This window comes from Sarcophilus harrisii, chromosome 2 (genome assembly GCF_902635505.1).
Source record: "Sarcophilus harrisii chromosome 2, mSarHar1.11, whole genome shotgun sequence".
In the NCBI taxonomy this organism is placed as follows: Eukaryota; Metazoa; Chordata; class Mammalia; order Dasyuromorphia; family Dasyuridae; genus Sarcophilus; species Sarcophilus harrisii.
The window spans coordinates 372,544,590-372,570,759 of NC_045427.1; the positions used below are offsets into that span (position 1 = coordinate 372,544,590).

Genomic DNA, 26,170 nt, shown 5'->3' on the forward strand with positions numbered 1-26,170 from the left:
CTAGGTCTAAAAAGATTTCTGATCTCATGAACTCCCATAATAGAAGAAGGAAAAATTATCTTGTGGTCTTGACAATTCTACCCAAGGTCTGAAGTTTCAGTTCATTTTCCTTGTTCTGTCCCATAAATGTCATTTTATAGGTTAGTTTCCAACTTCAACCCTCCTTATTCCATTCCCCTGGCTATACTTATATTGCTCTTATTTCTTATTTCTACTCCAGTGATCCAAGTTTGAAGGATGCACTATCAGACTCTGATTCTGACCTGGGCAGCATGGAGCAACTGGACCATGGGAGTACAGACACATTGGCCAATGGATGCCAGGCAGTCAATGAGGCAGCCAAGAGGTTAGCCCGACGCCTCTACCACCTGGAGGGTTTCAAACGCTGTGACATTGCCCGCCAACTCAGTAAGAAGTGAGTACCCCCTTCCTTTGCTCCTTCCCACCTCTAATGCTTACTTGACTTTGGTCACTTAATCTTCCTTGAACCTCAGTTTTCTCATCTATAAAATGAGGAGTGGGTTGGACCAATTGAATTCTAATATCCTTTCTAGTCCAAGGATGCTATTCCTATGCCCTTTCCTGTAACTAACTAGGGCAGACATTCCTTTCCTCTTTTTTTTATTGAGAAGAACACTAGACTCAAGTCAGTTATTAGCTGGGTGCTAGTTCAGACTCTGCTACAAAGTAGCCATAGGAAATTTGGGCAAGTTACTTTCTATCCAGCCATAGTTTACCCATATGTCATGTGGATATAATGATGTTTGCTCCACCTGCCACACAGAATCTAGATTGTCAGAGCCAAGAGAGTTTTCCTTAGAGGAAGTTTCTCCTAACTCCTAATTCTAAGCTCTGACATCTTTGTATTTATTATCAGGAATGATTAGGAGTCAAATTTTAAAAGTCAGTCAATAAGCCTTTATTAAGCTCCTACTGTGTGTCAGACACTGATCTAAGCACTGGGGATTCAAAGAAAGTCAAAAGGCACTCTCTATGTTCGAGGAGTTCAAAATCTAGTGAACATGCAACCAACTATGTACAGACAAAAATATATAGGACAAATTGAAGATAATCAATAGAGGGAAAATACTACTGGCATGAAGAGGGTTTAAGAAAGACCTTTCAGGGGCAACTAAGTGGTGCAATGAATAGAGCACTGGCCCAAGAATCAAGAGGACCTGAGTTCAAATCTAGTCTGAGACACTTGACACAAGCTATGTGACCCTCGGCAAATCACTTAACCCTGATTGCTTCATCAAGGAAAAAAAAAGGTTTCTCATAGAAGATGGGATTTGATGACAGGCAGGGGAGACAGAGATGAGGAGGGAATGTATTCTAGGATTGGGGAAAAGAACAATGAAAATGCCCAATGTAGAAAGAAAGACTCTTGTCCTCAGAACATCAAGGAGGCTAGCATCACTAGATGGTACTCTACTTAACTGGGAAAGGTGGGAGCAGGCCAGTTAAGGACATTGAATGCCAAAGGATTCTATAGTTTATCCTGGAGTTGATAGGTAGTCATGTGGAATTTATTGATTACTAGAGTGACAGTCAGATCTGTACTTTAGGGTAATTAATTTGACAATTGAGTAGAGAATGGATTGATATGGTGAAAAATTTGAGGCAGGAAGACCAATCACAGACAATTGCAATAAATGGCCCAGGTGTGTGGCAATGATGATTTGTATTAGGGTAGTTGTAGAATTAGAGGAAATAAGAGAGCACATATGAAAGAATATTATTAAAGGTGGCAATGGCAAATTTGAGTAACAGATTGGATGAGGAGAAGGGGTGAGAAAGTGAAGTGTCAAGGACAACACCTATATTCCTTACCTGATTGTCTAGGAGGATGGTGGTACCCTGGATGATAATAGAGAAGTTCAGAAAGGGGAAGGGTTTGAGGGTTAGAAAATGATTTCAGTTTTAGACTTGATGAGTTTGAGTTTAAGATGTCTACAGGAAATCCAGTTTCAGATATCTAATGAGTAATTGGAGATGTGGGTTTGGGGGTTAAGGCTGGGTAAATCTATCTGAGAATCATTAGCATAGACATTATAAGTTAATTCATGGGAGTTGATGAGATTGCCAAGGAAAACAGGGCAAATGAAATAGTGGAAATGGAAATGCCAAGTGGAATAAAGGAAGAAGAGAAGAGGATCCAATACAGAACCCTGTGGGACACCCATTATTAGCAAATGTGATTTGGATGAAAATCTAGTAAAAGAACCTGAGGTCAGATAGGTAGAAGGAGAATCAGGTTTGAAATGTCATGGAAACTGAGAGACTGAAGGGTGTAATAGAGAGCAGGGCAATCGAGGGATATGAATGCACTTTGGGAAGCTTCATGCCTTCTTGAAAGCTGCTATCACCAATGTCATTAAAATGGCTGAAGCCCAGTATACTTTGTAGCAGATAGCAAGTTTGGGTTGGTCATGGGTCTTGACTTGGGAACTTTTGGTCTAGGGACCATGAGAGCTTAGAATAATAATAGGGCACACTCCACTGACCTCAAATGATTCTATTTCTTCTCTCCTCACCCTCCTCCCTCGATGATGTCCCTGTTCCTGCTGGTGTCCTAAATAGGTTTCCTTTTTGAGCTGTACAGGGACATTGCTACTACCCCAGGGGGGCAAGAGTTTAGGAAGGAGAGTAAAGGCAGTGTGGAAGATCTCAGATACCCTGAACCAGACTGTAGATTTCCAGTTACAGTAGTGATTCTCCTCTCTGTATAAGTAGGTGAAGACAGGTAGGTAGGGATAAGACAATTCAGTATGGATCAATCAGGTTCAAGAAGTTCATTTTGTTTGTCCAGTCAGTCAATCACCACAGACTGAGTGACCTGAGCAGCTAAGTAATGTAGTGGATAGAGAACTGGGCTGGGAATCAGTCAGACCCGAGTCAGATACTTGTTAACTGTGTGAATATGAGTCTCTCAATTTCAATTTCCTCATCTACAAAATGAGGAAGTTGGATGTGATGGCTTTTAAGGTCCCTTCCTGTTTTACATGTATGATCTTAAAATATTTTTTTTTATTTTAAGCTGTCCCCTGTACCTAGAATACTGTCCCTCTTTATCTCTACCTCCTAGCTTCCCCAGCTTCCTTCAAGTGCCAGCTAAAATTCTAGCTTCTACAAGAAGCCTTTCCTAATCCCTCTTAATTCTAGTGCCTTCTCTCTCTTGACTATTTCCCATATATCCTGTATATAATAACTTGTTCATTTATAGCCATTTTGATGTTGTCTCCCCTGGGAGATTGTAGTGGAAGGAACTTTTAGCTTTCTTTAAATTCCTAACACATAGCACAGTGCCTAGAATATAATGGTGCTTAATAAATGCTTATTGACTAGGACCAACTGATTGTCAATGGCTACTTGAATGGAGCTCCAATCTAGGTACTCTGATATTACACAAAGGAAGGAGATATAATAGTCTGTTTTCCTTTAGAGATACTGAGAGACAGTGACAGTAACACTGAAGCTGGATTCACTTTGTCAGATGCTTAGAATAAGCTGAGATAAAATGGAAAGAGAAGCTGGATTAGTTGCAAAGTCCTCCTCCGAGGAGGGAGGACGATGGAAGAGAAGCCTGGAAGAGTGGTGTGGCTAAATCTGCTTGTGCTCCTTTGTGTGTGCATCTACTGTGGTTCATGTGCATCTAGGGCTGTGGATGTCTCTGTGTCCAAATGTACATGTGGATCTATCTGCTTCTCAATGCAGCTCATTTGTGTATCTTTATATGAAAGGCTCTGAGAGTCTCCCCTCCCCCCCCCCATTTATATGTCTGTGGGGAAATACTCATGTAAATTTCTGAATGTCCTACTAAAAAGGAATTTTCTCCTTCCATCTCCTGACCTCCAAACCATGAAGATCCAATGACAGTACCAGGAGCCTCATGAGTACTTTGGTATTCCTGACCTTATGTAAAAAACTAATAAGGGTCATTGCGCCTCCTGGTGGTTAACACTGGGAACGCCTCCTTTCATAAAATCATTATGTTTTTGTTTTTGTTGAGATTTTTTAGGTCTTGTCTAGTTCTTCTTAATGACCTTATTTGGGGTTTTCTTGGCAGAGATACTGGAATGGTCGGCCACTTCCTCCTCCATCTCATTTTGCAGATAAGGAAACTAAGGCAAACAGGGCAAAGTGACTTGACTTCTGATTCAGGGTCAGTGCTCTATCCACTGCATCACCTAGTTGTCCTTCATAAAATTATAATGATTAATTTCAATTTAATTCAGTAAACATTTATTAAGCACTTACTATGTTCCAAGAACTGTACTTGGAAAAAAGAAACAAGAGACAGTCCTTGGCCTTAAGGAACTTCGAATGTAACTAGGGAGATAAATATATACAAAGCAAGTCACGTGCAAAATAAATAGGAAATAATTAAAAGAGAAAAGGACTGAAATTAAGATGGGTTAGGGAATAGGGAAGGCTTCCCTGTAGAAGGTGAGGTTCTAGTTGGAATTTGAAGGAAGCCAGGAAGGTCAGTTGCTGTAGCAGAGAGAGAGAGCATTCCAGATATTGGGGACATTCAGAAAAAGAGCCTCAGAGATGGAGTATCTTTTTCATGGAACAGTAAGGAGGCCAGTGGCACAGAATTGAGGAGTACTTGTCAGAGAGTAAGGTGTAAGGACTATAAAGGTAGAAGGCAGCTAGGTTATGAAGGGTTTTGAATGCCAAACAGGGCATTTTGTATTTGTTCCTGGAGGCAATAGGAAGCTGGTGGAGTTTATTGAATAGGGCAGTGACATGATCATTTCATCAAATCATATGACAGTGATCATGGCATCATTTAGGATCAAAGATTTTAGAATGGGAACACATCTTAGGGATGATGTAGTTCAAATCCCTCATTTGGAAGATGTAATGGCTTGGGGGTTTAAATGATGCTGTCCATATCCTACAGTTAGCAGGGAGCAGAGTCAGGACTCCAGTGGAAGTCTTCAAATCCAGCATGATTTCTATTGTATTATTTCTTTCCACAGAATGCAAATGGAATCATAGATATCACTTTTCTAATCCCCTCACTTTATAGAAAAGAAACTGAGATTTGAAGAAGGAAAACTGATCTGACTTATATGCCCAACCAGTTAATGTCAGAGCTGGCTAGAACCAAGGTAATATGACTCCTAATTCCAGAGCTCTTTTTTTTCTAATTTTTTTCAGAGCTCTTTCAAGATCCTTGATTTAGTTGTGCTGGCCACTGGGTATACAAGCAGTGATGTGTTAGACCCAATTTGTACAAGAGAGATGATTGTTAATTTTTTTTTTTTTTTTTTTTGCTGAGGCAATTGGGGTTAAGTGACTTGCCCAGGATCACACAGCTAGAAAATGTTAAATATTGAGAATAAAGATAAAGATTTATATAGTGCCTATTATGTGCCAGGGATCATTATATAATTAAAGATATTTTCTCATTTAATCCTCGCAACAAACTTGCAAAATTAAGTACTATTATTATCCCTATTTTACAGATGAGAAAACTGAAGCAAACCAGGTTAGGTGACACCCAGGGTCACACTGCTGAGAAGTGTCTGAGTCTTTTTGAACTTAGGTCTTCTTGACCCCAGACCCAGGGCTCTTTGGTATCAGCTGTCTCAAAGAGTTCACATTTGAGATGGGGGAGACAACACATGTTTTCGACTATAAGTTGTATGGGAAGGTCTAGTGGTCCTTAGGATGCTGTTACAAAGCAGATAGTAACTCATTTTCTTTAATGTCATTTCAGTTGATAAAAATCAAATTCATTTTTTTGATTTTGAACAATTTGACCTTGATCGTGAGAACTGTCTTTTTTAGGCTTTCAGCAGCTATGACCAAGTCAATAGTAGTGGGGAGCCATGGAAGGTTTCTGAGTAGAGGAGTGATGTGGGGTGTGGGTCTTACATTATTTTGACAATTATATGAAAGATGAATTAGAGAGGTGGAGAGTCAGAAAGAGAAATCAATCAGGATGTCACAGATTAGTAGTCAAAAGCAAGAGGTGACTACATGAGACTAAGCTGATAGAGGTGTTAATGGAGAGGCAGAAGTGTTTTCAAGAGATGTTATGGATGAAGACCTCCCAAAGAGACATGGGAACAGAGACAAAAGGGACCCTCTGGAAGGAGAGACCAACAATATTATAAGTTGCAGAGAGAAAGAATGAACACTAAGTAAAAACCATCAGATTTAGGGGGCAAGGGGTCATGAGTGACTTTGGAGGGGCAATTAGATGGCTCAGTGGGTATAACTAAGATAAAATTTGGCCTCTGTCATTTACTAGTTGTGTGACCTGGGTAAGTCACTTAACTCTGTTTGCCTCAGTTTCCTTATCTGTAAAATGAGAGGGAGAAGGAAATGGCAAATCACTCCAGTATTTTTACCAAGAAAATCCTAAATGGGATCATGAAGAGTCAGCTAGTTTAAAACAACTGAACAGAAATAATAACAATGACTTTGGAGAAGAGAGATCAACTTCAGTGGAGTGATGAGGCAGAGGCTGAGAAGGGAGTACGTGGTGATGACGTAGAGGATTCTAATGATAATAGCAATGACAGTAATAGTTGTTCTCATTTTTATATCATTCCAAGGCTTGCAAATCACTCCATATATCTCACTTAATTTCAAAATAACCCTGTAAAGCAAGTGCGATTATTATATCTATTTTATTGATTAGGGTATCAGGGGATACAAATTAACCAATTATAGTTATCAGTTACTTGGGGCCTTCTCCATTCCCAGGACCTATGATGATGCAGAAAAGTATTGTGATCCTGTTTCCTTTCCAATCCCTGAAGACCTGGGTGATTGTGGGAGGAAGCTGAAGCCACAGATCTAGGTCCCCAGGGGACTTTCTATATGTGGCACTAGCTCAGTGATTCTATCTCAAAACCAGGCCCAATTATAAGGTACCCTTTACATGCTCATGTGCTCAATTCTGTGTCACACCTGAAATCTCAGTCTCTAGTCCTTAAGATATTCAGGTTAGTGCATGAAGCCCTGGTCCTTCTGGTCTTCACTGTGATATGAAAGGTTATGGGTAGGTCTGTACTTGGCCCTTGCCTGAGACCCCACTGTTTACCTTTCTAGTTGTGATATCTAACACTTGGAGGCAGAGTGCCTCTACTTTCAAGTCACAAAGCATAAAGTGTCTCTGTCTTTCTGTATCTCTGTCTCTATCTGCCTGCTATCTCTCTCTTCTCCCCTGCCCTCTTTGCTGCTCTTGCCATTCCATTTGGGCTAGCAAATTAGGGACAGCCTTGGCAATGGGGTGCAATGCCAGGACCTGCCCAAGTATCCAAACACCAGATATGCCTTCTTTTTTCCTTTCCATCTTCACCTCCTCAAAATGGGAAGGAAGAGCAATTTTGGGGTGATAGTTATTTTCCTGGGAAAACTTTCAGTGAACCTCATCCTGAGTGAAGGCTCTGCCTTAGTCACCTCCAGGTGTTTTGATGTCATGAAGACAAGCTAGTTCTTACCTTACCTGACCCATTCCTCTTTCTCCTCTCCTTATAGCAATGAATTCAGCAGACTGGTAGCTGAAGAGTATCTCAGCTTCTTTGATTTCTCAGGCCTGAGCCTGGATAGAGCACTCAGGTGAGCAAATGGTTTCAGGAACAGATGGAGCCCAAGATTAAATGATGGGATTAGAAATACTCAAGAGATCTGGGTTCTAATTCCTGCACTGTCACTGACTCATTGACCAGTTGTATGATTTTGTATAAGTGAAAAAACAAACCAACCTCTCTGTGCCTCAATTTCCCCATTGTTGAAAGGGAGACAGGGGATATAGTTATAACTATGGTTTTTTAAGGGCTCAGCCATTTTGAGAAAAATAACTTTTTTCTCCATTTGTTAGTGACCCCTCTTTACTTTGTGTATATATATATATATATATATATATATATATATATATACTTATATATACTTTGTGAATATTTTGTATTTGTTTTTTCCCCAAGTGAATGAAAGCCACATGAGAGTAGAAATTGCAACAAATGTTTCTTTTTGTCTTTTGCATCCCCTTTACCTAGGCCCAGTGCTTGGCACAGAGTTATTGTTCAACATGCTTATTGAATTGAATCAAAGATGCTTTTTGTCTACCTCTCTCACAGGGATGCTGTGAGGTTCAAATTAGATTATCATCAGCAAATCATGTGCAGTCCCAGAGACCGAAAAGAGGTTATTTATAATATATCTTGGAGTTGGGGTGGTGGTGGAGGTATGGGGAGGATAGAACTAATGGACCTCATAGATCTGGGAGCTGGAGGGAAACTGAGTCATCTAGCCCAAGGACACATAACCATTTTTGTGTCATTTTGGAGGCTGGTGAAGTCTATGCACCCCCCTTTGCAAAACAGTTTTTAAATGTATAAAATAAAATTCATAAGACATATTAAAAAAGGAAACCAAAGGTAAGTGAAAATGAAGACACCATCTTTTCCTACCCAAGTGTGCGTACTCCCTGAAATTCATCCATAGCTCCCCTTTGGGAGTCTGTGGATCCCAGGTTAAGAACCTATGATCTGGTCAAGTCCTTTATGTTATGGGTAAAGAAAAGTAAGCTTAGAGAAATTTGAATAATTTATCTTAGTTCACACAAATATTAGTGTCAGTGATAGGCCTTTGAATCTGGGTCTTGAATCTTGGGAGCCCCTGCCTACATTCTACCCCTATTCCCTTAAACATTCCTAAGGGCCCTGGTCATTCCATTTAGGGTCTAGAAAGGAGATAATTTTAGTAAGAAAGAAGATGCTCTTCTCATTCTCTGCTTGGGTCATGGTCTATTAATCATTCAAGATCATCAATGCCAAAGTGACTTTTTTCAAATTTGCCCTTGATGCAAACATGAGCTACATTAGTGTCCTGTTCATCAAAAGTATCATCGGATGGTACACACTGAATTGGTTAAAAAATACTAGGAGTACTGAATCCAGTTCTTAGTATCACATGTTAAATGGAATCATTGATAAACTGGAGCTCAATGGGCAAGGGAACTTGAAATCCAATTAATTTAATTCAACAGGCATTTAATAAACATCTATTATGTGTCAAGGCTCTGGGGAATACAAAAATGGAATGATTCCCACTCTTAAGGAGTTTACATTCTACTAGAACAAAAACACAAGTAAATTAAAAATGCAAGCTATCCCAAAATCTTAGGGCAGATTTTTACTATTAAAACTGCCCTACAATTGTTAATGCTGTAAAGTTACCCATGCATATAACCTGTAAATAAAAGGCTATTAAAGAAAAAAACAAACAAACAAACAAAAAACTGCCCTAATAGTTTTGGGACATGCTATAATAGACAAAGTCAATATACTTCTTGTATCGGGCATTCCTCTTGGCTATAGATTGGTCTGCATGGACACCAATGTCCCTTCCAACTCTACATTCTGTAATTCTATGATTCTGAGAAAATAAACATCCTGATGAAGACAGCATTAGTATTGAGGGGATCAAAAAGGCTTAATGTGGCCTTTGAATTGAGCTTTGAAGGGAAGTAGAGATTCTAAGTAGTAGAGTTGAGGTTGCACAGCATGCCAGGCTTGAGGGAAAGCCTGAGCAAAGGGAAAGAGATGGGAGATGGAAGCTATATCTTACAAAGAACTTTCTTTTTTAAAAAAAATCTTATTTTAATAGTATTTTATTTTTCTAAATACATATATAGTTCATTTTTGTAAAACTTTGTATTTTAAATTTTTCTCCCTTCCTTCCTTATCTCACCTCCTCCCAAGACAGCAATCAATCTGATATACATTAAATATGTGCAGTCCTTACAAAGAACTCTCAAAGCAACTTTGGATCTTTAGCCCAGAGAGTACAGTATACAAAGCTCTTCTTTCAGTCTTTAAAGGTTTGTTACCTGGGAAAGGGAGAGACAAATTCTGTGTAAAGAACTGGGATCAGTGGTTGGGAACTACAGGGAGGCACATTTCAGTTGAATATAAAAGATGAATTATAAAAATAATCATTGAGCTTTCCAACAATGGAATAGACAGCTTCAGATGATAGCGATCTGCCCTTCATTGGAAGTATTCAAGCAGCTCACTGGATCTCTGATTATGGATACTATCAAAGAAGATACATGTATAGGGTGAGTAGTTAGATAGGTGATCCCTAAGATTTCTTTCAATTCTGAGTTTCCAGTGACTGTGACCTTAAACCTTGGATTTGAGAAGGCAAGGGAGGGAGGAAGGAAAGGAGTTCTCTGTTCTTTGATTGTAGGACTACAGAGCAACTTTAAATGTGGCAGTGGCCAATGAACTTCTGAGGTCCCTTGTCTACTGTGTGTGTGTTTCCTTACAGAACCTTCCTAAAGGCCTTTCCTTTGATGGGGGAAACTCAGGAGAGGGAGCGAGTTCTTACCCACTTTTCCAGGAGATATCGCCAATGTAACCAGGGAGAGAACACCTCAGAAGGTATGATCGGGCTGCCCAGGTGTCCTTCACTCTCCCTTCCTCCCTCCTTACTTCCAAATCTTCCTCTTTTCCTCCCTTCCTTCCCTCCATCTCTTTGTTCTTTATTCCCTCCATCCCTCTTATTATCCCCCCTCCTTTTCTTCCTCCCTCCCTCCCTCTCCCTTCCTTCCTCCCTTCTTTCCTTTCTTCCTTCCTTCCATTCTTCTATCCTTACTTTCCTCCCTCCGCTCTTCCTTCCCTTCCCTTTCCTTTCCTTCCTCCCTTCTTCCCTATTTTGTTTCCTTTCTTTCTAACTTCTTCCTTCCTCCCTCACTCCTTCCTCCATCTCTTTTTTCTTCTTCCCTCCTTCCCTCTCTTCCTCTCTCTGGCAGGTACTATATGTGGTATATTGCTCCTGGTTCCCAACAGACTGCTTGATTGATAGAGAGCAGTCCTACTCCAATTTTTCAGTACTTGCATGGCAGAGAACAGGATGTGGAACTAAGAGATACTTGGCTTAAAATCTTTGCTCTGACTCTTATTAACTTTAGGACCATGGACTTAATTTCTCTAAGACTCAGTTTGCTCATCTCTGAAGTAGAAACAAAGGTTATTTGTACCATGTACTTCATAGAGTCAATTCAAGGAATACACTAGATAAATTTGTAAAAATATGTTGAGTTATTGCTAACAATGGTATGATTATGATTGCTATTTTGACGAGAGGCAGTGGTTGGTAATACTTATAGGCTAAGGTTTAAGGAGCATTGAAAAAGCCCCAAGATTTTCCCCCAAGTATCTTTCCCCAAATATCTCATAAGGAGTATAATGTGATGAAAAAAGTTTTCTGTGGTCTGAAGAATCATCTAGGAGATGGGCAAGGAGGGGAGCAGTGAATAGAGTACCAGCCCCTAAGAAGGATATGAATTTAAATATTATCTCAGACACTTACTAGCTGTGTGATCCTGGATAAATCACTTAATCCTGATTGTTTCCAAACAAAAAACAAAACAAAACAAAACATCTAAGAGGAGGAGCCGAAAGGAGAGATTGCCACCCCACCCCGCCAAAGAAAATGGAGGCTCTTTGGTCTCTAAGGAATGACCTTGGACCAGTGCACAGAGGGCTTTCTACTAAGCCCTACTAAAGGAAGGCTTTCATCAAGGGTAATGAGATAGCCATGAATATGAACACCTAGTAAGGAAATGCCCAAAGGAGAAGCTTCTCCTTCCATGAGCTGAGCTTCCCTGGGGAGAGCATTCATTCATTCAACAAATAATTTTAAAACATTTATTATGGGCATGAGAGGGAGTATGGCATAGCTCATGAGAGCTGAGTGTAGCATCAGAAAAATAAGAGTTGAAGTCCTACCTTCAGTGTATAGTAGCTTAATGGCCGCTAGAGAAGTCACTTCTCAATGCACCTGACAATTCTAAAACTATAAATTTCAGAGGAGATGGCAACCTGCATTGATGGAGGGCATTTCCTTATCTGGGAGTTTCCTACTCTAATGAAATCATAGGTCCATTTCCTATCCCTTATGTTCATTCAGACCTAGATTCTGAAAGAAATAAAATTTTAGTTGGATTGTGCTTATACTTCCATGGGGGATCTTATATGCACACAGAAAATCAAAAGATACTATCACAATAGCATTTGAGAGCTACAAATGAAGTGCTATTTAGGAGCTGAAGGAGAAAGCTGTTTCTCATTTGGAGAGTGAATCAGGGAAGTCTTCATGAAGGAGGTGATGGCATTTGTGTCGGGATTAGAAAGCAGACAGGAATTCTAGAAGGAAGGACATTCAGGCATAGGGAGCATGATGAACAAAGGCAAGGGGACAGAAATCTCACAGCAAAGTCAGGAGATGGAGAATAATGCAGCTTGGTTGGAGCATGAAGTATTATGAAAGGGGGCAGGAAAAGATCATGTCTTAAGGCCTCTGGGTCCCCTATGTCTGAGTTGGGTTATATGTTATTCTCAGGAACAGAATAGAGTCCAAGGCAAAGGGATTACAATCAAAATCCATACCAATAATAATACTAAGGAGCAGCTAGGTGGTTCAATGGATAGAGCACTGAGCCTGGAATCAGGAAAACTTACAAGTTCAAATGTGACTTCAGATATTTACTATGGAATGCTGAGTAAATCACTTAATTCTGTTTGCCCTGTTTACAACTGGTTCCTCATCTTTATAGTAGTAGAAGGTTACCTAGAACACTGAGAGGTTAAAAAGTTTGGGAGGTGAGAGATGGGTATTATCTTCTTTTTCCAGATCAAGGCCCAGATTAAAAGACTTACCTAATGAGACAAAGCTAGTATACACATAGACAAGAAATTTTCTCTTTTCCCAATTTTTATTAATGCCTTTATGTTTGTTTTTTTTTTAAATATCACAACCATTGCTCAAAAAACCCATTTCTGACCAAACTCTCCTTACAACAGATACCCTGTGGCTCAGGAGGTGCAACAAGGAGATTCTGGGCTCACAGATTCAGATTCATCTTGAAATTCAGTCTGATTCCCCCAAAATGAGACAGACAGACAGACACACACACGCACACACACACACACACAGAGAGAGAGAATGAGAGAGAAAGAGAGAGAGAGAGAGAGAGAGAGAGAGAGAGAGAGAGAGAGAGAGAGAGTTGGAAGCAGCTTTTTTTGGTTCTGCCCTACCCTGGAGCAATTCCAGGGAAATCTCTATACAGAGCTTAGCTATAGCTCCTCTCTAGTCTCCCCCAATATCTGGATAACAGGAGACCTTCTTGAAAAGGTACTTATTATGCAATATGTATAATAAGGTACTTGTTGTACAATATGGATAGCCAGCATAGACCAAGTTTATTTTTGTTTTTTCCACAGACCTTGCACAAGATATAAATGCATGAATCAATACAGAAACATAAGCCAAGTCAGATAGTCCATTGCACTCATGCTCCCTCTGGGAAACAAAAACCCCAGGTGGGATGGGTGGATAGATGTTTCCCATTCCTGTTCATCTGCAGAGCTGGAGCAGCTAGCAGGCCCCACTCTTTCTCTCTGGTGGGCATGGTTTGCTTTGGTTCTTTGGCCACAGAAGTCTCCTGTGGGTGGTGCCCTTCTTCTGTGAGAAGGCACCATGCTGCTGTGGAAAGCTCCTCTCTCTGATAGTTAGCTAGCTCATATATGAATTCCAAGCTTGAGAAAGCTTGACCCTGGCTGGACATTACCACCAAAGCCAGGTTTGCCATTTCTCAAGATTTCCAGTTGCTAATCAGCGCTCCAGGGAAGGGACAAAAAGGCAGAAAGAAGGCAGCCAGTGTCCAGCCTCTGTCTAGACTGGCCAATGCTCTCCCAAGGCCATGTACTTAAACTGCAAGCTGTCACTGGTCATTGCCTGGGATGGGGAGGGGAGAGAAGTCTCCTCCATTCCAGCATCCCCTCTCCTCCTCTCTCCTCCCCCTACCTCCCACTTCTCCTTTGCTGGAAGAAAGTACTAAAAAAAAAAAAAAAAAAAAAAAAAAGAGGTCATAAACACACAGGATGATAATAAAGCTGTCTCCACAGCTCTCATAGCCTGATTGGGTCCATCCTGGTGACTCACATGAGTCCATCCCTCCAGAATCCCAGCGTCCAATCATCTTTTACCCCACCCCCCAGTTATAGGCATCGACCAGAAGTTGCTGTGTCATCCTGGAAAAGCACAGGCCCCCTGAGCAGGAGGCTAGAACACATGTCCAGCTCCATGGGAGGGGCCCCCATTTCAGCAAGTTAGGAGTTCCCCAATCATCTCTGTAATACAAAGAAAGGCAATCAAACAAAGCCAACTCAGAACCTTTCAATCAATGTCTTCCATGTTTGGCATTTGTAATCACCTGCCCTCTGGATTCAATATTGCTCATTTAATTTATTCTAAATTCAGTGGCCCTCTTCTTGGTTGGAGTTTTAAAAAGATATTTTAATCAGAATATTTATTGTTTCAAATATTCTTTCCCACTATGCCATGCTGTTTCTTTGCCTTGTCTGTCCTCTCTATCTGTCCTGGGCATTCTTTGACCCACCTTTCATCCCCCTCCCAATAAGCAGTAGCCCAGCTTAAGTCCTAGGTCTGGGTCCTCCTGGAGGGGATAGCTCCCTAGCCTGTGTTGGTAACAAGATGCTCTGGGAATAGGAAAAGGAGGGGAGCTAAAGCTGAGGGCTGAGGGCTGAGGGCCACCTACCTCTGCTGTATTTCAGATGGGATTCACACACTTACCTGTGCCCTGATGCTGCTCAACACGGACTTGCATGGACATGTAAGTGCAGATGGGGAAGAAGAGAAGGGAGACAAGGGTGGGGGGAGGGCTGGTGGATGAAGGCAAAGGCCAGCATGCAAAACAAAGATGCAGGTCTGGACCAGCCCAGGAAACCTGTGTGGAACTCCTCTGTCCCCCTGGCCCAACTCCCTAGGAGGGCAGGTGAGCCTTGGCTAAAATACAAAAGGTTGGTGAATTCCCTTGGGGTGATGGGCATTGGCTGGCTCTCTCCTGGAGGTGTTGAGACAGAACTCCAGGATACAGCACTGCGAGCAGGATGGGGTATTCTCAGGGGCCAGTTCCCTATTGTTCATTGATTCTGAAGCTCTTGCTCAACTTTTGGGGCAGGGGAGAGAAAGATGGTAACCAGGCATGACCTTGCTTAAGACATTTAAAAAACCCCCCAAAACAAACCACTGAGTCTCAGGCAGGTTGGAGCTTCAACTTCTTTAGAAAAAGTGGAGCCAGGAAGAACAATCTGATTTCCACCACTAGCTAGCTGTGTGAATATATATGGACAAATCAGTTACCTTCTCCAAACTTCAGTTTTTAAATTTGTACAATGGGAATAACTGTAGCTCCTATCTCATAGGATCATTATGAGGATTAAATCTGAAAATGTAGATAAAGTACTTTGTAATTCTTAAAGTACTATACAGATATTAGCTATTGTTATTCCTCTCCCTTGTTCTCCTTTTCTTTCTCATTTTCCAACTCATCAGGTGCCATGTTTTAATATAGTGTTCTTGGTAGATAGCTAGGAATTAGGGGACTGTGTTCTTGCCTTTCTGTGTGACCTAAGTTAGCTTTCTCTGAGATTTGTTTTTTCTGCCTGTGAAATAGGCAGGCATATCCCTAAAAGTCCCCATGTTTGTGGTGAGACTGAGTTTCTGAGGATTGATGAGACAAGTATCACAAGCATTTTAATGGAAAATCTAACCAGTTCCAGTTCTGAAGTCACCCCAGAACTGGTTAAACTCTCTTAAGGCTATGAAGCATAGCATTGGTTTATTCACTTTTGGCTATAGTAGAGAACTTCCAGGGGCCTCTGATGGAACTAAGATGATACAACTCTATAGTTTGGTCTCTTTCTTAAGTCTAACCACCTGTCTTTTCCCATTTTCCTGCTGTGGGGCTTCTGGGCTCCATAGTGCCTGTGCACTCCATGACTTGTCTGGACAGTTGGTGCCCTGGATGGGCAGAGTTGCCACTGGCCTAGTTCCCTTTACAGAGCCATGCCTCCTCATTAACTTCTTCCTCTTCTCTCTGTCTGCTCCCGGATCCCCTCTTTCCGTTATCTTGCTCTTTGCCAGGTGGTAAGTGTAGGTGGGGGGGGAGTGCATGTCTCTTTGTGTATCCCATCATTCCCTTCCTGCCTGTCTCTACAACTATGCTTTGGGTCAAATCACTCTTTTCCTTTGTTCCCATCCATCATGGGTTCTCCTCTGTTTCCTGGGCTCTTTTGGATTCCTCATGAGCAATTCTGGTATAAGATGTGGTGTGAAAGGTAGAGACAAATTAAGGCAAATGGAAATTCGGGGAATCCCTGTACATGTAATTTGTGCATGCTGTCTCAGTCCTCCACCAGTGCTGAAGTTTACCTTTAAAACATTTTAGACTCTTCCCAAAAAGGAAATTTAGGATTGAGTTAACCTAAGCCCTGGTTAAAAACACATACACATGTGTATATATACATGCATATGTATATAATCTCCTATATTTAGAATGGGTGTTTGGACTTGTAGAAAGATCTCTGGCTTCAGAATCTAGAATCAGGAGACCCGGAATTCAACAAGCATAACCATTTACTGGGGTAGTGAGGTGGTACAATGGATAGAGCACTGGGTTTAGAATCTGAAAGACTGATTTTCTTAAGTTCAAATCCAGCCTCAGACACCTATCTGTGGGACTCTGGGCAAGCCAATTAATATTGTTTGCCTCAGTTTCCTCTAGGAATAAAATGAGCTAGAAAAGAAAATGGCAAACCACTCCATTATCTGCCAGGAAAACTCCAAATGGGGTCACAAATCAGATATAATTAAACAATAGCAAAAGGGACTTCTAACTATGTGACCATGAAAATAAATTCCTTTTCTTTTCATTTGTTAAGTGGTTTCATAATTCTTGCACTGTTACCTTCTAATTTTGATGAAGGTCTTCACAAGCTTTACTATCTATAAGAATTTGGAACTGCTATTATAAGTGCACATATGTTAAGTCTACTATCAGTGTGATCTGTTTGCTTCTATATTCATTTGTTACATGTTGTATCTGTCCTCATTAGGAGCTGATAGCACATCAAAGAGGTGTTAAAACCCACTAACCTTAAGTCTGGGAATAAGAATAAACCCAAAGTGCAGTTGTTTACTAAGCTCAGTAAACGCCCTTCTGGTATATTAAGAGCTGCTAAACTCAGGATAAATTATTAAATTGAGAATAGAATGTTATCTGAATTACTAACTAATTTATTTTTGTGATATTAGCCAATTGATAAACATATAGCGTACCTGCTAGAGCTGGAGAGTTTTTCTGAGGATAGAACTTATGAGAAAGAGAGAATGAGTCTTGGGTTCTATTGTCAGATTGGAGTCAGAGAGCTTGTCTTGCCATTTAATTTGGGTGAGAACAATTCAACCTCAGTGATATAAATGGGACTGAGACAGCTTTCACCTAATGGGTCTTTAAAACTCTAACCCTTTTGAAAACTTGAAGGTTCTGGGTTCAAAAGTATTTGGGCTGGGTGGGGATGCCAGTATTTATAATTAGTTTTCAGCCACCACAATGCATTCATGGATTCATTCACTTCCTACATCAACATTTATTCATTTCCTATCATGTGCAAGGTACCATGCTAGGTACTATGGTGTGAATGAAGGGCAGCTTGGCATAGTGGATAGAATTCAGACTCAATAATTAGGGAGAGCCAGGTTCCAATTCTGCTTACTAAGCTGTGAGACTTCTAGCAAGTCACATTTCTCCACTTCACTTGTAGAATAGGAAAAATAATATTTGCAGTACCTGCCTTTACAACATTATTGTAAAGATTAAATGAAGTAAGAAATGTGCAATGCTTTGCAAACCTTAAAAGGCTATGTAAATATCGATTATTATTATTCTAAAAGAGGGGAGCAGAAACAGAAACTTGGGGAAAACTCTTTTGACAGTGCCCAACCTTGACATCAGGCCCTGATTTCCTCCATCTTCCCTCTATACCACACTGGAAAGCAGAAGAGGCTGGGAGAACCCTTCCTGAAAGGCTAGGAGAACCCTTCCTGGAAGGCTGGGGTTTCTGCTTGGAGCTTTCTTTTGTTCGTAACAAAGCCTCTGAGGCTGAACTGTGATAAGGAAGTCTCCACTTCCCTTCTGGACTTCAAAATTGGGAATCAGGAATGAAGCACTGGAGACAATTAGAAGTCAGTCAATTATTGATTATTCACTTCACTAGAGGGGAAGCAGCAGAAGGAATACTCCCAATACCTGAAAATCCTCAAATAACTTTTCTCAGTCTTGAAAATGCTTTTCCCCACCTCTTCCCAATTTCTGAGCCAATTTATCCATCCTTAATTTTTAAAAAATTGACTAATATTCAAATGAGTCTAGATCTTCTACTAATAGAGTGGGCCAGATCAAAGGACTTTACTTCCTATGTTTAGTACATGTGAAACGTTGGAAATCACTTAATATTCCTGGTTTTGGACTATATGACCTCTGAGTTCTAGTCCAGCTCTACCACTATGGACCTCTGATCTTTCTTGTGACCCTCTCCATTTTTGTCAAAATTCTGCCCAAATTTTCTGTATTCTTTTTGTTTCCAAGTAGGAGAGTTTCCATTTTGAGACTGACTGGGATGTGTACAGTTTAAACCCCAGCTCTGAAATGATATACTCACGTAGCCTTGGACAAGCCACTTGTTCACTTCTGGAAGCCTCAGTTTCCTTTCCAGTAAAGTGAGGGTATTGGACTAGATGACTTCCCAGATCCGTTCTACCTCTAGGTCTTTTAACCTCCCTAGCTCAGCTTTTGGAAGAGTCAAAGATCAAATAATCAAATCAAAATCAAATCAAATCAAATCAAATAATCAAGCACATAGAGAACTGAAATCCAAGTCACTTTACCTTTCAGATACAAGCTCCCTAGTCCAAGTGCCTTTCTTCAATAGGATGGTAACCCCAAGTGTTCCTTCAATGGGAAACTACATATAAGTACAGAGAACCAAGTCTATGTGAGTATAGACAAGGAAGGTTGGGAAGTTTAAGAGCTTCATCTTTCCTTTGGTGTTAAGACAAAGATCAATTATAGGTGGAGACAGAAGTCCTGAGCTCTCACCAGAGTTGCTGCAGAGCCTGAAGGTGTAGTGGCTCTTTGTTTTCCCCTTAATCCCATGTCTCCTAGAGGGAAACTGGATTCTTAAGTTATTGTCAAGTAACCACCCTCCCTTCTCAGACCCTGGGGAGGGTAACTCATGGAGAGTAATTCTGTAGAATTTGCATTGTATCCAACTAAGCTCTCCCTCAGTTCCCTTCTCACCATTCTCACTAGAAGTTTTTATCCACAGCATAAGGGCAGGAAAGTGAAAGGCATAGGCTTAAGAAGTTGGATATGAGGCTTTTTCACCCTTTTTTTTTCACCACCGTGAGGGAACTGCCTCTCTACACACCCCTTACCTAGTCTGAGCCTCCTGCTTTCTGTGTTACAGAACATCGGCAAGAAGATGTCCTGCCAGCAATTCATTGCCAACCTGGATGGGCTGAATGGTGGACAGGATTTTGCCAAGGATCTGCTGAAGGTACTTTTTAAAGCCCTGGCCCTGACCTCAGTACACCAAGAATCTCACTGTCTCCTGGAGAGGACTCCTCTTTCCCTACCCCTAAGTATCTCCCCATAACAGAGCTGAGATCTGCACTATCTGGAAGCATGTGACAAGGCTAAGAAGGAAAGGATGTTAAAGAGAGGTTAAGGATTTTATTTATTGGGCAAATCCCATTCAAGTTATGAATATATTGGCTTCCCTTAGTCAGGGAAACTGCTCTGGTCTAGATTGCGGTTAGTTCTTTTTCTTCTTTTATAAATCCTTTTCAATGCCAGCATTCTTCATCATCGTCGTCGTCGTCATCATCATCACTGTGGATAAAGGCAATATCCTCATTGCAATCAGTGTCATCATTATCATCATCATATTTGCCACCATAATAGCAGTTTTTATAACCAGCAAATTTATAATCACCCTGAGCTGTATGGTGAGAGTCACTGTCTTCACTGTCATCCTCATAGTTCTCTTCATCATCATCATCATCTTCACCATTCTCACCCTCTTCACTTTCGCCATCTGTTCCAATCACTATTATTACCGCCACCACCACCATCATCGCTATCAGCACCACTTCCACCACTGCCATAATTACCATCACCATCACTGTCACATCACCAGCCAGCATCATCATCATCCCCACCATTATTACCAGGATCAACATCATCACCATTATCAACATCATCACCAACCACCAGATCTATATATATCCATTGCTAGTCTCTTTCCTGAATTTCAAGTTTCTCATGACCATTGGATATTTTCCTTTGGGTGTTCTGTGTATATCTTAAACTCAACTTGTTTGAAATGGAATTCATCTTTCCTGTCTGAAACTACTCTTGTCCCTAACTTCTCTACTTTGTTGAGGGTATTACTATCCTTCTAGTCATCTAGATTTTTAGCACTGGAGCCATATCCAACTCTTCCTTTCCCCTTATCACCCCCATATACAGTTTTCTATTCTCATGGATTCTAAGTCTTATGAATTCTCCACATCTCGTGAATTTATCTCTTTTCACTCACAAAACCATACCTTAGTTTGGGCCCCCAATCATCTCTTACCTGAACTAGTACCATATTCCCCTCCTGACAAGTGCCCTGCTTCTTCTCCTATCTATCCTATATACCAAATAGGTATGCCTAAAGTGCTATCCCTGCTTAAGAAGCTTCAATAGTTCCTTTTTTGCCTACAGGATAAAATATAGACTTCTGTTTGACAATTAACACCTTTCACAACCTGGCTGCAAACCCTGACTTTTGAGACTGATTTCACACTTCTCTCCCTCACATTCTCAGTACTTTCAGCCAAACTGGTCCTGTTGTTTCCTTCCATGTCCATCAACCTCCCATTTCCAGATTCGAATCTCTCATTGCATAGGGTCCTCTCCACCCTACATACCTCTGCACGTTTTATAACAGTGGTTTCAAACTCAAACAGAAAGGAAAACTTTCTTGACTACATGTCAAGTTAGGAAATCATAAATTGACATTATCTATGACTTGTATTTATTTTTCCAATTGTTAATCTTGTTTTTAATCTTGTTCACTTGTGTTCCCAGTGACTGATAGATTTGACAGTCTTAGAAAATCTACCTTTCTTTAAGGTTCCATTTAAATACTAAGAGGGCTTTCCCTGATCCCTCTGAATTCCATTGAAATAAAACAATATTTAGTTTTGATTTTCCATTTACTTACCTGTGTGCCTGTTGTTTCCCCCTAATAGAATGTGGGGCTCTTGAGAGCAGTGATATTTTAATTTTTGCCTTTGTATCCTCAGGACCTAGCACAGTGACTGGCACATAATAGGTATTTAACATATATTAACTTGAATGACCAACTATCACTGAAATCCATTGTCACCATCACTATCATCATCATCATCATCATTATTATTACCATTATTGTCACTGCCACATCACTATGATCATTATTGTCATAATCACCACAAGCCATCATGTCCAGCACCAAGAAGCATTTACATTTGTTGTTATAGTACCAAATGAGATCCAAAATCCCAGAACCTGCCCTTGAGGTATTTTGAATCAAAGGCAAATCAGTGGTGAATCCAAATGAACATGGCAGGGAAATGACCCTGAAGAGAACTGTTTACAGGGTCTGCCTGACTTGGCCAAGGCCTTCCTCACACAGAGACTTTCTTTGGACTCAGCTGGAGGGTGAAGAATGGCTTCAACTCTTCTGGACTCTTCACTAGTGCTCCTTTTTCTTCTCCTTCCAGACACTATACAATTCCATTAAGAATGAAAAGCTGGAGTGGGCCATGTGAGTAGTGTTTATGGCCTTGGGTGGTGAGTGGGTGGGAGGGTGCCTGACTGAAGTGGAGAATAAGTCCCTTGGGGCTCATTTCCACTTGTAGAAAGACAATATTTAAGGTCCTCAATGTCACCCTCTTCCTTCCCAGTCTCCTAGATCTTTACAAAATTGAGAGTAGTAAAGAAGCAAAGGGACTGGGGTCATTAAGTTTAGAAAAGAGAAAATTTAGACATCTGAGTATTTGAAGGGATACTATGGGGAGGGCATTAGATTTGTTTATTCGGGATACTATGGGGAGGGCATTAGACTTGTTTAATCAACAAACTAAGTAGTACTAAGAATTAGGAAAAAAATTTCAGAGAAGCAGATTTTAGGAATATCTTCCTAATAATTAATGCTGTCCAAAAAATGAAATGGATTACCTTCAGGAAATAATTGGTGAAGACATCACTAGGAAGTCTTTAAGCAGTGGACAAGACAACTTATTATATTGTGGGAAAGTTTCCATCAGACAAAATTTGTACTAGATAGCCACTGAGTTTTCCTTCCAGATCTAAGTGTGTATGTAGTATGTGGGACACACCAAAGAGATCAAATGAAGAGAAACCAATTTGATAGGACAATGAGTTAGTGCACTAAGTCTGGTGTGCTGCTGGCTTCTCATTGTCATAATCACCACCAGCCATCATGGCCAACCATCCCAATATTTGCTACTGTGCTACTAAATAGGATCCAGTATGCAGGCCCTGCCTCGAATTTAGGGTCTAAAGCAAATTGATAGTGATCCAAATGATCCCTCTGTCTCAGGAAAAAAAAAAAAAGTCCTTATGTGAAATCCTTGGAGATCTCTCCTTGATTCCCATTTCATTGGTTTTATTTAGATAAAGTTCAACACCTCTAGGGACCACACTAATAATGAGAGTTCCTAGGATTCTTCTCACTTTTTGTCCTAAGGACAAAACATTTCACTAGTCATATTTCTCAATTATCCTATCCCAGCCCCTCAATGAGGCTTCTTGGCTATAGTTTGCATTTAATTATTTACCTTCTTCCACATCCTTCATCTCAAATAGAGAGAGAGGGATTGAAGATCTGGCCTGGGGATCCTTTGATCCAAGATCCATGATTCTTAGAGAATGAGGTGGGGAATCCAAAATTCTGTGGCTATCTGGTCAAAGATGGAGATCAGTATCAAGAGATCAGAAGTCATCAAGGATCTATGATAGGGGAATCAGAGTAGGAATTAGGAATCAGAGCCCCTTCATATCTTGGAGAATTGTCCTGTCTTCCAGGATAAAGAATTAAGGTGAAGGGTAAGGGAGGTTTACCTTGATGTTCTGGGGCCCAGAGAATGGACTAGGGATAAAGGGTATGGGGTGGGGGCTACAGATTTCCCCCCTCCCCCCAGGGTGTGTGGGGGAGGCAGGAGCCATCCTGTGGTCCCAATCCCTGTGCTTCCCCAGCGATGAGGAGGAGCTGAGGAAGTCATTGTCCGAGCTGGTGGACGACAAGTTCGGGCCTGGGGCCAAGAAGGTGACCAGGATCATAGATGGCAGCAACCCCTTCCTGGATATCCCTCAGGCGCTCAACGCTGCCACCTACAAGCATGGTGTGCTCACCCGCAAGACCCATGCTGACATGGATGGCAAGAGAAGTGGGTGCTACTCCCCAGGGCATGGTGGAGGGGGGGGGAAGAGGATTTGGCAGGAAAACATTGGAGATATTCTCCCTGGGCCAGCTCCCTGAGGGAATACTGGGGGATGGTCTGGGTTTTATTTCATGGGTTTTATTTTCATGGGTTAGGTTGATGGCCCTCAAAATCCCTCACTTCCTCACCACCTCCACTCCCTATTAGCACAAAAATGGTGAGTTGTGTATAGAGAATGGTGCTATGGCAATGCGTGTTCAATCTGTCATGAGGTAGGTATGTCACATGTCTGAGAGGTAGGTAAGGGTAAAGGAATTATTCTCCCCACTTTACAGAGGAGAAAACTAAGGCTCAAAGAATTGAAGGGACTTGTTGAAGGCTACAGAGTGAGTTATAACAGAAATGGAACTTGAATTCAGATCCTCTGAGTCCTGGTTCACTCTCTATTCTGCTAGACTGCATATGACCTCCCTAATTTGCCCATTAAAAAAAAAACAAAAAACCTCTTATTCTATATTCTATATTGTACAATTTCTGAGGAATAATGAGTTCCCTGTTCAACCCAGCTCCATTCTGTCAAGCTCAACTTCCTTTGATTTATCCCAAAGTTTTCAGTCAATCCCAAACTTATTCCAGTTATCAGTATTAGGATACTCTCTTATTCCCTTGTATATCTGAATATTGGCTCTATTCATTGCCCTTCTCAATTTGTTTTTCCCTAAACTGAAGAGAGCTATATGCTCAGATTGTGTTTATCATCCTGAGCCTCTTTCCTCAACCAAAGAGCAAGGAGTCCTTGTTGGGGGCCTCATTGGGGCTATCTTGAGTCCCTGGAACATTTTTTTGGAATGGGGCCACTAGTATTTCTGGTAACACTTTCTGAGGTCAGAGAACAGGAGAATAATAGAAAGAGCCTTCTATAGATATTTAGCCTTTGGAAGCATGAAGCTGCCATCCTTTTGGGTCTGAGTTGACCCAAGCTGTGTATTGGAGGCAGGAGGGACAAAGAGTGGACTGAGGAGTTAGTTGCTTCATTATTATCCCATTTTTCATGGTTTTACTCACTGTTACAATTTTTCCTGAGAGCCCAACCCGGCCAGTGGTCATTCCAAAAAGGAAGAGGGATGGGGCACATCTAGCCTGGGTAATTTAGTCCCTGGAAAAGTTTAAAGAAGTCTTTGGTATTGTTTCTGTCTTGAATCCCTTTTTGTAGCATGAATCTACTGCCCTGGATCACCTTAAGGTGGTGGAGGGTTCTAGGGTTATGTCCCTGTGGATTTCTTTTCTAAACAGATCCTTTCTATGTCTAGCCTATATGTGGGCCTGCATATGAGTTAGTGACAGAGGATGGGAAGTGGGGAGGAAATGTGTGTCTATTTGTGAACAGTAACATGGACTCTGATTCATAATTCAGGATGAAATTGTACAGTGCATGGGGAATGAATAAAGGAAATTCATAGACACTCATTCCTTGTCTTTTCTTCTAGCCCCCCGAGGTCGACGAGGGTGGAAGAAGTTCTATGCGGTTCTCAAAGGAACCATCCTTTATCTACAGAAGGTATTATGGTTATCACTGGATTGGCTCTCAAATCTTAAGGCTGAACCTGGAGTTTCCATTAATCTGTCCATTTTTGGAAAGAAGAGGAGGGAGTTCAGGCCGTGAGCTATAGGAAGAAGTAGAACTACTGTAATCACCTGAGGATCTGGGGAAGAAAAGGAAAGTTTGGAGAGTTCCCCAGAGGCCTAGTATTATTCATTCAGCAAAGGTTTATTAAGTAATTGACTAACTCTAAATGTCTCCAATTCTGACTCTAACCTTAACTCTAACCCCAACTCTAACTTTAACCCCAACCCTAATCCTAATTTATGTGCTAGGTGCTAGATTCTAGGAATTCAGAGACAAAAACATTAGCTTTGATTTCAGCTCCTTTACAACATTACATGCATAGATAAATTTAAAACAGAGGAAGTATATACAAAATCATTTCAGGGGTCAGGATATTAGCAACTATAAGGATCAAAAGGACAGATATCCAAGCTTCGGGTTTGAGGGAAAACCAGGGAATCTAAAAAGCAAAAAGTAAGGAATAAGCACCAGGCATGAAGGATGGCCATTCAAAGTGAAATGTCACATGAAAGCAACAACAAGTAGATCAATTTGGTCAAAATGTGGATTAGTAGTGGATAAATCAAACTGAAAAGACAGACTGAAGCCATATTATGAATAATTTAAATATCAAAGAGAAGTCATCTGCCTGTATCTAATCCTTTAACTGAAAGAATAATGTTCCTTGGGCTCTAGTTAAGTTGGTGGTAGGGTCAGCCAGATGGTACACTGGCTGGAACACTGGGTTCTAGAGTTAGAAGGACCCGAGTTCAAATCTAGCCTCGGACATTTAACACTTCCTAGCTGTGTGATCCTGGGGTAAGTCACTTAACCCAAATTGTCTCAGAAAAAAAAAAAAGAAGAGAAAGAAAGAAAAAGGAATTTTAAAAATTTATTTAAAAAAACTTGGTGGTAATTAGGTCAGTGACTTCTTTACATGACCACATTGATTTTGTAACTGGTATAAACTAAGCAATCTCTACTCATTTGTCTAGTACCATCTTTCTTTGGTGAGGGAAATAAGGAAGTATGTGACATTGTCAATGCCTTTTTTTCCTGACTTATTGTTGAGAAGTCTTAGAAGTAATTTTTTTGGGAACTCTGCAGTTGGGGAAGGTCTTAAGAAGAAAATGGGGACTGAGCAGGACTTTGAAGGGATGGAGTTTGACA

The 26,170-nt window shown here is 40.9% G+C and overlaps 1 protein-coding gene across 4 annotated transcripts in view; it reads left to right on the forward strand.

Annotated features, from left to right (window-relative positions):
• PSD2 (pleckstrin and Sec7 domain containing 2) overlaps positions 1 to 26,170 on the forward strand; it is a 69,135-nt gene that overhangs the window by 36,357 nt on the left and 6,608 nt on the right. For 3 of the 4 annotated variants that reach the window (XM_031953383.1, XM_031953384.1, XM_031953386.1), the window contains 8 exons: positions 221 to 415; positions 7,504 to 7,584; positions 10,300 to 10,412; positions 14,610 to 14,670; positions 19,364 to 19,454; positions 21,712 to 21,755; positions 23,210 to 23,400; positions 24,882 to 24,952. In XM_031953383.1, coding sequence (XP_031809243.1) covers positions 221 to 415; positions 7,504 to 7,584; positions 10,300 to 10,412; positions 14,610 to 14,670; positions 19,364 to 19,454; positions 21,712 to 21,755; positions 23,210 to 23,400; positions 24,882 to 24,952 — 847 coding nt within the window. The remainder of the gene's footprint in view (positions 1 to 220; positions 416 to 7,503; positions 7,585 to 10,299; positions 10,413 to 14,609; positions 14,671 to 19,363; positions 19,455 to 21,711; positions 21,756 to 23,209; positions 23,401 to 24,881; positions 24,953 to 26,170) is intronic. The other variant, XM_031953385.1, reaches the window with a different exon arrangement.